The sequence below is a fragment of the Anolis sagrei genome, chromosome 3 (genome assembly GCF_037176765.1).
Source record: "Anolis sagrei isolate rAnoSag1 chromosome 3, rAnoSag1.mat, whole genome shotgun sequence".
Lineage (NCBI taxonomy): Eukaryota > Metazoa > Chordata > Lepidosauria > Squamata > Dactyloidae > Anolis > Anolis sagrei.
The window spans coordinates 14,640,361-14,656,167 of NC_090023.1; the positions used below are offsets into that span (position 1 = coordinate 14,640,361).

At 41.7% G+C, this 15,807-nt stretch overlaps 1 protein-coding gene across 10 annotated transcripts in view; it reads right to left on the bottom strand.

Annotated features, from left to right (window-relative positions):
• The window catches only part of DLG2 (discs large MAGUK scaffold protein 2), a 1,355,349-nt gene that overhangs the window by 1,336,045 nt on the left and 3,497 nt on the right, over positions 1–15,807 (bottom strand). For all 10 annotated transcript variants that reach the window (XM_067466492.1, XM_067466491.1, XM_067466494.1 and 7 more), the window contains exon 2: positions 11,165–12,193. In XM_067466492.1, coding sequence (XP_067322593.1) covers positions 11,165–11,183 — 19 coding nt within the window. In that variant the 5' untranslated portion in view covers positions 11,184–12,193. The remainder of the gene's footprint in view (positions 1–11,164; positions 12,194–15,807) is intronic.

Sequence of the window (15,807 nt, forward strand, 5' to 3'; positions counted from 1 at the left end):
AATCTATCTACCTACCTATCTCTATCTAAACTATCTATCTTATATATCTGGAGGATTGGTGGGAGTTGCAGGTGGTTTTGCCACTTCCTTCCTCTGAAATACATTCCATACGATTGGGTATTCATGATGGTCTCCCATCCAAGTACTAGCCAAATCTGACCCCACTTAGCTTCCAAGATTGGGTGAGATCAGTTGCCTTTGTGGTATTTAGGCTTTTAGGTTGCAGATCCCTTACTTTTATTGTCTTATTTTATTATTTAATGCATACACACTCATTTACTTAATAGTAAGGTTTTTTGTAAATCAGTGGGATACTATTTCAATTAAATCTGTGTCGTAGCGAGCAATAAATTCCACACACAGCTGCTTACTCTTCTTTCTTCATCATCTACACTGTTTTATGCTAAACATGCTCAGCTTTTCATTCTTGCTTTTTATGGAATGATGGGATGATGATGATGATTTGATTGCTGTGAGTTTTCCAGGAAGAATTAAGACAGTAATTAATGAACACCACTCAGAAACAGGAGAACTCCAGACAATAAGCAACCAAGTGCCAGGTTGCTTCGAGTTTTCTGGGCTGTATGGCCATGTTCCAGAAGCATTCTCTCCTGACGTTTGTTAGTAGGCCTCATTATAAAAAGGCCTCACTGTTACTTCACTTCAGTGGGAGAAAGGTCTCTGTCTGCGAGAGCTGGCTGTTAGGAATTGTGGGAGTTGCCAAGTCCAAAACAGCTGGAGGGCCGAAGTTTGCCCATGCCTGTTCTACAGCATTGAGGCATGTCAGTGAAAGTAGTGCCAAACTGCATTAATTGAACAATGTGGTTGCACACATAGTATAACACTCGAACCGTTATATCATGCTGGCTCTCTATACTTTAACAATGGATTTTTGTATATCTGTTTCTTAAATCTGCATCTGTTTTTATTTTTATCAATTGCTTGAGTCCTATTTCTAGGACAAAGGGTTTTTCTGAGCATCAGCAGCATCCTTGCATTTAACTGCTTCTTACGCATCTGCTGATCCCGAAGACCAAGCAAAAAGCCCCAGGTCTCAATAAAATTGTTTATTATCACAAGCTGAACATGAATTATGTCAACGACGGCATCCAGCACGGCTTCACAAAGGCTCAGACGTGCCATGTCCTACGAGAACCTGAAAACACAGTCAATAAAACACAGCCCCTGCACCAGACCTTGTTAAGTCTGTAAAAACACGCAAATGCCATTATCAGACAAAGGATTATTACTGGGAAGAGGATCTGTTCTAGAGGTAAAACACGCTGCCAAAATGTGCTGTCTTTCAAAACAGTTTCAGACCACCCGATGACTCCCATCTGGCAGCCTTGTAAATAGCTGCCTACGAAGACTGTAAAAGAGGAAGAAAAGCTGACAAATCCAAGCAAAGCAAAGCAAATTCCAATGCGTATCACGCCAAAGAAAACGGTTCGCCATCCCTGACATTTACCACCCTTCTGTTTATTTTTAACTTCAACAGACAAGCAAAACATGCCTGTGCATGGCATTCCTTCTCCTGTCATATTGCACATTGTCTCATTAAATACATGTATGTGTCCATCACCCCCTTTTTCCTCTTTTGCAACCCTTTTCTGAAACCAAGCACAGATTATAGAAATAGTTCCAGTTCTTCCCAGAAATAATTTTACCCATCTGCTCAGATATGAGAGCCATTGTGCCTTGTGTTTTTGTCAATTGACTCTTCTCATGGGATCAAGCAGCGAAGCTTTTCCTGGGCTGGGTTGCTGTGAGTTTTCTGGGCTGTATAGCCATAGTCCAGAAGCATTATCTCCTGACGTTTCACCCACATTTGTGGCAGGCAGAGGTGATGAGGATGCCTGCCATATATGTGGGAGAAACATCAGGAGAAAATGCTTCAGGAACATGGTCATACAACCTAGAAAACTCACAGCAATTCAGTGATTCCAGCCATGAGGTCCTTCAACAACACATTTTCCTGCGCTGTATTATGCAAAGGATGATGCATCTAGGAAACTATGAATGTATCTGCACTGTAGACTGAATGCATTTTGATGCCACTTTAATTGCCATGGTTCCATGCTATGGAACGATGGGAGTTGTAGTTTTGCAAAGGCCAAAGAGTACTGTTTTTGTTTTTTCCATGTCAAGAACAACTTTGAGAAACTGCAAGTCGCTTCTGGTGTGAGATAATTGGCTGTCTGCAAGGATGTTGCCCAGGAGACGCCCGGATGTTTTTGATGTTTTTATCACCCTTGTAGGAGGCTTCTCTCATGTCCCTGCATGGGGAGCTGGAGCTGACAAAGGGAGCTCATCAATGCTCTTCCCGGATTCGAACCTCCAACCTGTCAGTCTTCAGTCCTGCCGGCACAAGGGTTTAACCCATTTGCGCCACCGAGCGCTGGTGCATCAGTAATCGACAACTTCCATAATTCCATAGCATTGAGCCATGGCAATCAACGAGGTATCAAACTGCATTAATTCTACAGTGTAGAAACCCCCTTCTCCTGCAGAGGATCGTTGCCGTGTTGCGGTGCTGGAGCTTGAGCACCCCAATGACGCCACGAGCGAAACCATGAAGGGACACCCAAGGCAAGAAAGGTCATGGCAACCTTAGAAGATTGACTCCTGTGGCCCAAACTACACAGCAAACAACACCTTTACCCTCTTAACATGTACAGGAATTAAAATTTAAATGGTAAATAAATAATGGAGAATGCAGTCTTGCTTTCTAGCCTTCTGCTTTTTCCTGTCGTCTGTCCCTTCAAATCTTTTGGTTCAACTCACTAGCTCTGACAAGGAATTACAAACTGGCTTTCTAGTTTCTAATTCATATTGACAACAGAGTTTTAGTTTTCATGCAGAAACAAAAGCACTTCCAAGAGAAACCAGCTTTTCACAGGATCTGCCAACAGCCTGGCTATTTCTGTGTATTTTTTGACCCAGTCCTGTGTTAAAGCAGTCCTACATTTTGCCAAAAAAACCAAAAATCTGAAGTTCAACTCTAACAGTGCTGATAGAAATACTGCATCCATTGCACATGACTACGGACCTCAGATCAGACATATGGAAAATAGAATTCCTCTTTGGGTATTTTTATTTTCTTCGAAGCACAACCAGCTCCATTCTGGAGGAAAAGGTGGCTCATTTTTTAAAATAGATAGAAAGAAAATAGTCAGCTTCCCCACCCACTGTGGAGTTAATTCTAAACTCCAATGGGAACCTAGGGTGCATCTACACCCTAAAATTAATGCAGCCTGAAATCACTTCACTTGCAATGGCTCAGTGCTATGGAATCATGGCTATAGCAGTTTTACAAGGTCTCTGGCAGAGTGTTGGTGCCTCACCAAACTACAAATATCAGGATCTCATAGGATTGAATCACAGCAGTTAATAGTGTCAAACCGTATTAATTCTACAGTGTAGAGCCAGACCTGATCTGATAGTAATATATTTATTCCTGGAGCCCCTGGTGGCACAGCGGGTTAAACTGCTGAGCTGCTGAACTTGCTGACCAAAAGGTCAGCAGTTTGAATCCGGGGAGCAGGGTGAGTTCCAACTCTTTGCCCCAGCTTCTGCCAACCTAGCAGTTTGGAAACATGCAAATGTGAGTAGATCAATAGGTACTGCTTCAGCGGGAAGGTAACAGTGCTCCATGCAGTCATGCTGGCCACATGACCTTGGAGGTGTCTACAGACAACGCCAGCTTAGAAATGGAGATGAGCACCACCCCCCAGAGTCAGACATGACTAGATATAATGTCAGGGGAATCCTTTACCTTTACTTTATCTATAGTTTTTCACTTTCATGGGGGTCCTTTGTCCCTAACCAAGCAAATGTCAATGCCTGACTGTATTGTCACTGAGATGCTTTCCTATTTAAATGTTATCTTAAGTAGAAATTGGTAACCATTCATATCCATAAAATAATGTTTGGGTTATTTAGTTGCAAGTCCACTTATTCCTAAGTCTGCAAACATTAAAGTAAATACTACCGACTTATACAACACTAGCAAAACAGGTACCATTTTACAATTGATATGTGCTTTATACCTTCCAACATGTATCGTTATGAAAATGTGACTGGAGGTTTAGCACAGCTGGTAAACCATCAGCAATTATGAAGATCTATCAACCAAAAGGTTGCAAGTTCGAAGCCCTGGGTTGGCGTGAGCTGCCAACTGTTAGCCTAGCTCATTGTTTACCTAAGCAACTCGAAAACAGCTTTAGCTGTGATTAGAGAAATTAGGTACCACTAAAAGCGGGGGAGGTGCTTTATGATGCCATAAAGAAAAAAGATCAGAAAATGCTGGGCAACCAGAAGGAAGGAGGAAGTCCTGACGACTCTTTGTCATAGAGGATAGAGCAACAGCACCCCCTGGACTCAAGCCCAACCTTCGATAGCACCAAAAACAGCTGGACACTGATTCGAAACAAACCACCTCATTCTGTCTGTGTATTGTCTATACAAAGCGGCATTCAATTTTTGCCGTGTATGTGTACTGCAATCCGCCCTGAGTCCCCTTCGAGGTGAGAAGGGTGAAATATAAATATATTATTATTATTATTACTATTATTATTATTTTCAAAATGGCAAGAACCATGAATAAGAAGGGATCCACACACTAAGCAGCAGTTTGCTTTTGCATGGACTCACAGAGAACGGCAAGGTCGTGGTGATGCTGATGTTCAATGCATTGTCCTCACAACCTCTGAGGATGCTTGCCATAGATGCAGGTGAAACATCAGGAGAGAATACTTCTAGAACATGGCCATATAGTCTGAAAAACCTACAACAACCTGATGATGATATTGATGATGATGATCCTTCCCTAAGAGACTCAAAATGACTGCTCTCTTCCTCTCTCTGCTGCCAAGTGCAAGCTACTTCTGCATTTCTCTTTCAGCTTGTAGGAAACAATGATGGAAAGTAGGAGGAAGAGAGAGAAACAGGGACATTTTTAAATCAGCTGAAAAATTGGATTAATTGGGACCCTGCAAGATTAAGACAGCTAGCGTGTACGGTGCTTGAACTCAACTCCAAAACTTTTTTGCAGCTTTAAAAAAGAACTGGGCAATCAACTCTAATGCTAAAGCAAAACATCTCCTTTGCAGCTCTTTCCTTCCCCCAACGTATTGTGAAGCAGGACAATGAATATTCATATTCCATGGTAGCCTTATAAATGTGGATCTGATCATGACTTCTCTCTTTAGAGGCAAGAGGAGACAGCTGCTGAATCATCATCGATGGGAACCCACGTAAATTATTTAGCTTAATGTGGGATGGATCTAAAGCTCCTTCCCTCTTAAAGAATTTACCTCCCTTGGAGGAAGGGGACTTTGAAATCTAGATCCTATAGTTTGATTACTCTGTTGCTCCATAGAACCCCTTCCATGCTGCCTCTATATTCATAGAATCATAGAATCAAAGAGTTGGAAGAGACCTCATGGGCCATCCAGTCCAACCCCCTGCCAAGAAGCAGGAATATTGCATTCAAATCACCCCTGACAGATGGCCATCCAGCCTCTGTTTAAAAGCTTCCAAAGAAGGAGCCTCCACCACACTCCAGGGCAGAGAGTTCCACTGCTGAACGGCTCTCACGGTCAGGAAGTTCTTCCTCATGTTCAGATGGAATCTCCTCTCTTGTAGTTTGAAGCCATTGTTCTGCATCCTAGTCTCCAAGGAAGCAGAAAACAAGCTTGCTCCCTCGTCCCTGTGGCTTCCTCTCACATATTTATACATGGCTATCATATCTCCTCTCATCCTTCTCTTCTTCAGGCTAAACATGCCCAGCTCCTTAAGCCACTCCTCATAGGGCTTGTTCTCCAGACCCTTGATCATTTTAGTCACCCTCCTCTGGACACATTCCAGCTTGTCAGTATCTCTCTTGAATTGTGGTGCCCAGAATTGGACACAATATTCCAGGTGTGGTCTAACCAAAGCGGAATATTCCAAGATCTGATCCTAGATTATGTTTATTCCAGATTATTAGGCAGTGGAGACTAATATAATCTAGTTTAAAGCAGATAATCTAGGATCAGGGCAGTGTAGGAAGGGCCTTAGATTCTCCTGTTTCGCCTTCCAATTGCTGCTGATATCTTTACTAGGTATTTTAAATTACCCTATGTTGTTTCTTTGTTTGATAGAATAGGGATTATTCATGAAAATCTCTTGGGAAGACAGGCATATAAATGTCAATGTGTTGGAAGAAGCAAAGGCCACCAGCACTGAAGCGATGCTCCTCAACCATCAACTCCGCTGGACCGGCCACGTTGTCCAAATGTCCGGTTACTGTATCCCAAAGCAGTTACTCTACTCCAAACTCAAGATCAGAAAATGGAATGGTGGTGGACAGGAAAGGAGATTTAAGGATGGGGTTAAAGCCAACCTTAAATACTGTGACATAGACACTGAATACTGGGAAGCCCTGGCACTTCAGTGCTCTAAGTGGAGGTCAGCTGTGACCAGCAGTGCTACAGAATTCGAAGAGGCACAAATGGAGGGTGAAAGGGAAAATATGCCAAGAGAAAGGCACATCAAGCCAACCCTGACTGGGACTGCATTCCATCTGGAAACCGATGTCCTCACTGCGGGAGCCACCTACGGACCCACCGCCAAGACACCACATCTAGAAGACAATCATCCTCGTGCTATGAGGGATCTCCTATGTAAGTCATAGAATCATAGAATCCTAGAGTTGGAAGAGACCTCATGGACCATCCAGTCCAACCCCCTGCCAAGAAGGATTATTGCATTCAAAACACCCCTGACAGATGGTCATCCAGCCTCTAAAAACAGTAATTAAAAACAGCATTCCTTTGGTCATTCTACATGAAGTACTTTTAGTCTGAAAGAAGTATAAGGCTCTTTTGACTCACTTTATGGAGATCATCTCAACTTTAACATTTCACAGATATGGAACAAATATATCAATGACGGATTATTTTGATTGTTGCTGGACACTTGCATTTTCTCCACTTTGAGCCCAATTTTGAATAAAGTTTAATTGGATCCCAAAGATGTCGTTTGTGTCTACATTGTAGTCACTGCAGTTTGACACCACTTTAACTGACATGGTTTAATGCCATGAACTCCTGTGAGTTGTAGTCTGATGATGCACCCGTAACCTTTTTAGTAGAGAAGATGTTGTAAAACTAGAACTCTCATGATTCCAAAACATAGAGCCATGGCAATTAAAGTTGTGTCAAACTGCATTAATTCTACAATGTAGATGCACCCTTAGCCCTGCTGACTTGCTTCAATATAAGAAGATTTAAGAGAAGTTTGTATTATCTGTGAAATTGAAAAGAAGTATTAACTTTTTGTTCTCCAGTTGCATCTGGAGATGATGTGTAGTCTACAACTGTCTATGCCAGATATTTATTTTTATATTAGATTACAAAGGATAGCAATCAATTAACAGTTGAAATGAGCTGGAGGAAGACCAAAGCAAAATATTGCTGTTATTTTTCCAGTACTGTAAATACCCAAACATGTTAGGTCCAGGATTTTTGATGTTTTGCAAATACAAACTGATTCTTCAAGGGGGAGGGGGATTATCCAGAGAAAGAAAATGCAATGAACTTATTTCGTCTGCTCATGAAATAAAAATGTTGGTTTCCATCTCATGTTAAACATCAAGGGTTGAATGAAAAGTAATGCCTCCACCTTCATTGCTTGGGTTTGGATGGGAATATTTTAATAAATCAAATGCAGAAATAATTCTTACAGTGTGACTACTGCTATTCACTTTTTCACATAATCAACAGACAATTGGATACAAGTTTTCTGAAGCCGTCAAAGAAGAAGTCGAAACCCTGTTTCCACAACCAGCATCTCAGTTCTCTCAACGTCTTCATCAGAAGCATAATGATGTCCCCGCAGATCTTCTTTCATTATCAGGAACAGATGGAAGTCAGAAGATGCTAAATCTGGACTGTATGGAGGATGTCGTACGGTGGTGAGATCCAGTCTCTGAAGTTTTAAGTCCGTGCGCTTTCATTTCAGGCGTCAGCATCCTGGGTACCCATCGTGCACAGATCTTCCAATAGCCAAGCAAAGCAATAATGTGACCCACACGTTCTTGTGAAAAGCCGACTGTGCTTGAAATTTCTCTCTGAGTGATACGACGGTCGTCCTGAATCAATATGTCAACCTTTTGCTTGTGAAACTCAGTGGTTGCTGTCACAGGACATCCAACTATTTGTTTGTCACGCAAGTCAGATGTTCCCACCTCAACATCTTTAAACTTACTGGCCCAACGACACACAGTACTCACATCAACACAATCACCATAAAAAGCTTGCATTCTCTGATGAATCTTCTTTGGGGTGACACCTTCTGCTGTCAAGAATTCAATGACTACACGTTGCTTAAGTCGCATTGACTGACCGTCTGCGCAGGGTTCCATACTTCATACTTTAACAACACAACTGTTCAATGCTAAGGCTTTCTGCCAAAATGGAACTGTAGAGGAGACTCTACTGAACAAGCCAGTACCTGCTGCATACCAGTACTGCCATCTGTTGAGGAGTTACGAAGGTGGAGGCATTACTTTTCATTCAACCCTTCTATTAAGACAATGCTTGCAAGTTGCAGGGAAGCTCCAAACACCCAATGGATGAACATGCAAGAATTGCCACGCGTTATTGTCTCAGCTCTAGGGCTCCATCTGAGTTCTGGAGGAACTCTTTTTATCATCGGAGAATGGGGAAGCCTTTGCCCTCGTGCAGCCACAAAACTGGGAGATTACAAAACACTGCTAAACCCTCACATAATCACTCTTTTTGGCAAAAGCTCCAGAAATGTTTGCCTGGTCACAAGAACATTTATCCAATGGTTTGATCTGAAGAGAACAAGCAGCAGTATGTCCTAGCTGTAATAGACTTATATTTCTCAACCATCAAAAGTGCAAACTGTTATTAAACAAAGAATTGCTTTATATTTTTGTCTTGCCTATCTCCCCTCCAATGCTGGGAGGCTCACCGTGAAAATGGACAATTTCATTACATTCAGCGCATGATATACAAAAACAATGTTGGGCTGCAGCTACATGATACCTTTTCTGTGCCATTTTTGGGAACCAAGAATATGAAGTTGCCACATATGTTTACATACTATTGATCCACTTGACCTAGTGTTACCTTACTCTCCAGGTTGTTAAGAGCATGATTTTTTTTCAAAAACCTGAATTGCATTTCTATCTATAATCCATCAACAGGTCCAATGATTGCACCTTGGATTGTAAAAATTCAAACACATTGTCTGCAGAGTACTTATAAATGGTTGAGCATTTGGAAAACATAAATAGGATCAGTGGGACAAAAAAAGAAAATGGTCCTTGATGCTTTATTACAGTTTTACTGGGTCCCCATCCCGTCCCCTTTCTTCACTGACCAAACTTACACTTAGAAAAGTAACATGCAATTCAGGTGCAGTATAAGCATGACTTCAGAAAGATGAAAGCAATGGGACTGGTGAATTTGAATAAGAGTAGGCTAGACTCCCATAGGATATTCTGAGAAAGGGCAGAGACAAAACTTAATATAGTAAAGGTAAAGGTTTCCCCTTGATTTTAAGTCTACTTGTGTCCGACTCTGAGGTTGATGCTCATCTCCATTTCTAAGCCAAAGAGACAGTGTTTTCCGTAGACACCTCCATGACCATGTGGCCGGCATGACTGCATGAAGCGCCGTTACCTTCCTGCCCAAGTAGTATCTATTGATCTACTTCCATGTTTTCGAACTGCTAGGTTGGCAGAAGCTGGGGCTAACAGTGGGAGCTCATCCTTCTCCCCAATTTGAACCGCCGACCTTTCAGTCAGCAAGTTCAGCAGCTCAGCAGTTTAACCCGCTGCACCACCGGGGGCTCCACACTTAATATAAGCACCCCTTTAATTGTTGTGATTGCCTACTATTCATTCTAAGAAAGACAAAGGAAAACTGAGGATACAACTGTGGTGCTATGAGCAGAAACATGTCTCTGTGCTGCATTATAAAAATATGTTATGTGAGGTAGTGAGGTCACCTCACTACCTCTGAAGATGCTTGCCATAGATGCAGGCAAAACGTCAGGAGAGAATGCCTCTGGAACATGGCCATATAGCCCGAAAAAACCTACACCAACGCAGTGATTCCGGCCATGAAAGCTTTTGACAATATACTGTTGTATTATTTAGAAAAATACCTACAATCAAGTTAAAGGACATTGGTAAAAGATTTTGCCTTCTTAGTGTAAAGTACTTGGACTGACTCTCAAACACTGGTTATTTTGTAATGTGCGTTCTACATCGAAGTAAAAGTAAACACAGAATAAACTCCCTTCCTGTCAAAGAGTGATTTTGCACTGCAGTTACGTCACAAAATAAGTTAATAGTTGGGTTGTTGTAGGTTTTTTTGGGCTATATGGCCATGATCTAAAGGCATTTTCTCCTGACGTTTCGCCTGCATCTATGGCAAGCATCCTGTATCTATGGCAAGTATCCTCACTGCCTCTGAGGATGCTTGCCATAGATGCAGGCGAAACATCAGGAGAAAATGCCTTTAGATCATGGCCATATAGCCCGAAAAACCTACAACAACCCAGCCATGAAAGCCTTTGACAATACATTAAGTAAACTGTTATTTTATTATTTATTTAAAACATTTATATTCCCCCTTTCTCACCCCGAAGGGGACTCAGGGCGGACGGAGCACAACATACAAACGGCAAACATTCAGTGCCAGAACATGAATTCATTATATGCATACATAAACATTAAAAACATTTGTCTCAACATTACAATACACTGTTTAAAACCATCTTGATCAGCTGCATCTAATCTAATAGGCCTGGTAAGGTTTCCTATCGCTGCTTTATTGCACTTTCCCAAAAGCTTGGGCTTTCCTTTTTCCTTACCCCTGTACTGAAAAGTCAAAGCGTGTTTTGAGAAATCAAAACCTGAGATCAGAACAGGATTTAATAACAATTTCCATCGCAACCCGATCCCACCCTCTTTGTACGCAAACACAAATGCATGAAAAGCACTTTTTTTGTCACGCCACAGAAAAACAAAACAACAATGTCATGCTCCCATTGAAATGCTTTTAATGGAAAATTGCATGTGGGTGAAATCCATTTATGAAAAAGACACGACAAAAAAAATGAGATAGGAAGCTTCATAGCCCACCTTTCTTCTTGACTGGCATTCTTGCTGTAATTCCTGGCACGGGATACAAGAACTTATCTACCGGTATCAAAAGTGTCCCGCTGGGATTGCCTTGTGAGGTCAGTAGTTTGCCATCCAACTCAACACACTTATACAGTTTAGCTTTTAGAAACGGATCTCTAGATCTCCATTTTCCACAGTCGCGCGCAGCTTGTTCCAGCTCAAAAACTTCCACTCATCGAACAGCAACAGGGAGGGGAGAAAAAGTTTGTAGAGTTGTCAAAATCTGTAAAATATTTCCCAAGCTATAAAAATATACAAGAGAAAACATCCATCAGCCTACAAAATCGTACAAGAATCCCTCGTTGACAGCCAAGGGGTTTGTTTTTGTTTTTGTTCGAAAATAGAAATTAGTTGAACGTAGGAAATACAATTAAGGCACAGTCCGAGTCTTGGCAGTCCGAATAATCCACTTCAACGCATTCTGGCACCGAGAAGCTTAGAGCCAAACAATCCAAACAAAATTTCAGAAGAAGACAAATGCAGTTCCGAGGGAATTTTTTCTTTCCTTGTTGGAATCACAGGTGACTTGATATCAATTAGATACAACACTGGATGTACACAATGCTCTTCTGCGCCCAAGGTCCAGATTTCACTCGGCTATCCAAACAGCCGTCACTTGCATTTTTATTTCCTCCACCCAGCCTTCTGGCCTTTAATGTTCCTCTGATCCTCAGCTGTATTAAGCCCAAGAGGATTGAAAGCAATCCCCCGAATGGAATTATTAAAGTGACAGTGCTATTCGCAGGGCAGACTGGTGGAACAGACGCTTGTGCATCGGAGTCACTGACTTCTTGCCATCTTCGCTCAGCAGCAGCAGCTGCCTAATGAGAGAGGAGCAAAGTTTGTACAAAAGCTTCCCCAAATGTGATGCGAAGAGGCTGGGATATCAATGGAGAACAAAGGAGGCCATGCAGTCAGCCCAGAGATTCCTTGTTTATTGGCACAGCTGGTTGGCCTCACCACAACCTCGTATTTTCCCCGTTTTTCCTGCAAGGAAAAGAAATGCATTAAGAGTTTTCTTTTCTTTCTGGAACGTTGACAACAAAGCATCAATATGTTGTCGAAGGCTTTCATGGCCGGAATCACAGGGTTGCTGTGAGGTTTCCAAGCTGTATGACCATGTTCCAGAAGCATTCTTTCCTGACATTTCACCTGCATCTATGGCAGGCATCTCAGAGGTTGTGAGGTCTGCTGGAAACTTAGGCAAGTGGGGTTTATATATCTGTGGAATGTCCAGGGTGGGAGAAAGAACTCTTATCTGCTTGAGGCAAGAGTGAATGTTGCAATCGGCCATTGTCATTAGCATTTAATGGCCTTGCAGCTTCAAAGCCTGGCTGATTGCTGCCTGGGGGAATCCTTTGTTGGGAGGTGGCCTTGATTGATTCATGTTTGGAATTCCTCTTTTTTCTGGATAGGGTATTTTATTTACTGTCCTAATTTTAAAGGGGTTTTTAAAATGCTGGCACATTTTGTTCATTTTCATGGTTTTCTCCTTTCTGTTGTGGATTTCATTGAAATCAACAAGCATGTGGACAATTTCAACAGAAAGGAGGAAACCATGAAAACGAACAAAATCTAGCTACCAGTATTTATTTATTTTTAAAAAACAACCCTAAAATCAGGACAGTAAATAAAGAGCAACACTTAAAAAACAGGGGAATTCCAGAAATGAACCTATCAGGGCCAGCTAACACCTCCCAACAAATGATTCCCCCAGGCAGGATGCAGCTAGGCTCTGAAGCTGCAAGGCCATTAAATGTTAATCAAGGTGGCCAATGGCAACATTCACATTTGCTTCAGGCAGACAAAAGTTCTTTATCCCACCCTGGACATTTCACACATATATAAACCTAACTTGCCTATTTTCCAACAGACCTCACAACCTCTGAGGATGCCTGCCACAGATGTGGGCAAACGTCAGGAGATAATGCTTCTGGAACATGGCCATACAACCCAGAAAACTCACAGCAACCCAATGGATCAAAGTGCAATTTAGTCTGCAAATGTTTCCCTTTAGACACGCAAAGCTACAACAGAAGTCACAAACAAACCTGCATTGCAATTATCTTCTTTAAAGGGTAAACATTTTGTTCAGGAAGGCAATACAGATTTTGGTGGAAAGCAGACACAAACCTATATTTCTGCTTTGACATAAACATATTTCTGTCTCCCCATAAAGAAGTAATATTGTCACAATCTGGGTTTTTTTATTGTTTCTGCATAAAGGCATAATGCACCTTCTTTAGGGTAAAGCAGAACAGAGCCTAAAACTGTTTACATAAAGAATAAAGTTGCAGTGAAGGGCAATGAAGAACACAAACGTGGGCGGTTATCTTTAGATGCACCTGTTAAGCAACGTAACAACACAAAGCAGCACAGAAACCCTGAAATATGGATTCTGCAGAAATAGCAGAAAGTATTTAAAAAACAAGAAGTCAGCAGGAGAGACAGAGCAAAAATACAGCACAGCAGGAGAAGAATTAGATCCAAAGATGGGGGATGTTTAAAGAGTCACAGCAATCCAACAAACACACATAGAAGGGTTTCTTAAAAGCCTGGCCTGAATGATGGAAATGCTAACAATTTGGGAAGAGGCAATTGAGAGTGATGGATTGGAGTTCTTGTCCACATAGAGGCATCAGTCAAGGAAAAAGCATAAGCTTAACCTTGATTCATGAAACAGAGAATAAATGCAATTTAATGACTGCAATAAATTGCACCAAAGTTTGTAAATAAATGAGGTGATGATTGAGTAATAAATGCAGAATGGAGGGTGGAAGGTGAATTTGCAGGTAGATGGTGATTGGCTGGGACAGTGAAAGGAAAGAAGGTATCAATAGAGCAGGAGAAGGAGGTATATGAAGAAACAAGACTCCAAAGAGAAACTACTGACTGTGGAAATTTGGGATGAGGAATTTGGGATGAGGAAAGATCTCAGATAAGGCAAGATAAAACTGAAGTGTGTAGACTGGCAATATCATACTAATAATACAGAATAACTTCACTCAGAATGTGCTATAAGTCGGAAAGATGTAAATAATTGGTTTCCAATAAAGTTATATTTGTTATTATTGGGTTGCTGTGAGTTTTCTGGGCTCTATGGTCATGCTCCAGAAGCACTCTCTCCTGATGTTTTGCCCACATCCTCAGAGGTTGTGAGGTCTGCTGGAAACCAGGAAAATGATGCACTTTTCTCTGTCCTTAATGAAGGCCTAACCCCACCGTTCCTCCTTCTTGGGCTCCTCCCTCACAACTACTCTTTTTCTACTCTTATCTCATCCAGGGTTTTATCATTTTATCTTGTGCATCTGGCCCGCCCACTGTGTTTGACTCTTATTATGTTATTTGCACTGTTTATTTTATCTTGTTACTTTATGTATTTTGTTGTGATGTAATTTTTTGTTGTTTTGTATTGTATTTCTGGGCTTGGCCTCATGTTAGTCGCCCCGGGTCCCCTTTGGGGAGATGGTGGCAGGGTACAAATAAAAAAATATTATTATTGGGTTGTTGTAGGTTTTTTCAGGCTATATGGCCAGATTCTGGAGGTATTCTCTCCTGACCTTTCACCTGCATCTATGGCAAGCATCCACAGAGGTAGTATCCTCACTACCTCTGAGGATGCTTGCCACAGATGCAGGCGAAATGTCAGGAGAGAATGCCTCTAGAACATGGCCACATAGCCCGAAAAAACCTACAACAACCCAGTGGTTCCAGCCATTAACCTTCGACAATACATTATTGTTATTATTTGAAACAGAACAAGCAGACAAGATCACTCTGCTGGCTGTTGAATTGGATCACACGTCGGACACTTCCCAAGTGTCTAAGACTGTGTGATGTATCAGCGAATAATGCATACAGATCCCAGTAAGGTGGCCATTTGCAGCTGGTAATTTTGTCAGCGCCAATTGTGTTTAAGTGCAGGCCGAGGTCTTTAGGCACTGCACTCAGTGTGCCGATCACCACTGGGACCGCCTTGACTGACTTGTGCCAGTCTTTGCAGTTCGATCTTTAAATCCTCATATCGTGTCAGCTTTTCCAGTTGTTTGTCTTCAATCCAGTACTACTACTACTACTATTATTATTATTATTCATTCATTCTGCAGTGTAGGTGCACCCTTCACTGTAACGTTTTGAGAAAGGATATTTTTATATCACAAAACTGAGCAAAGTTTGGAGATTTGGGGAAAAAATGGAGAAGACAAAGACAAAATGTATGTAATGCTGTGAGCTGGCAGATTTGACGTGCGTGCTATAAGGATGACTAAAAAGCTTGTGGGAAGAAATCATAAAATGCAATGTTAAAAGACAATCAATTGTGCTAGGTACATTTTAGGAAGAGCTATGAAGGCATGACAAAAGACACTGTCAAGATATAGGGACAGAGTGGGATTCTTTAGAGCAGGAATGGGCAACCTTCCACCCTCCATTGGACTTCAATTCCCTACCGGCTGTTAGGAATTGTGGGAGTTGAAGTCCAAAACACCTGGAGGGCCAAAGTTTGTCCATGCCTGCTTTAGAGTCACATGAGCTACACTTCTAGGATTGCATGAAGTGAGACTCCAATGCTCAAGCCATTATATCCTGCTGATTCTACTCCC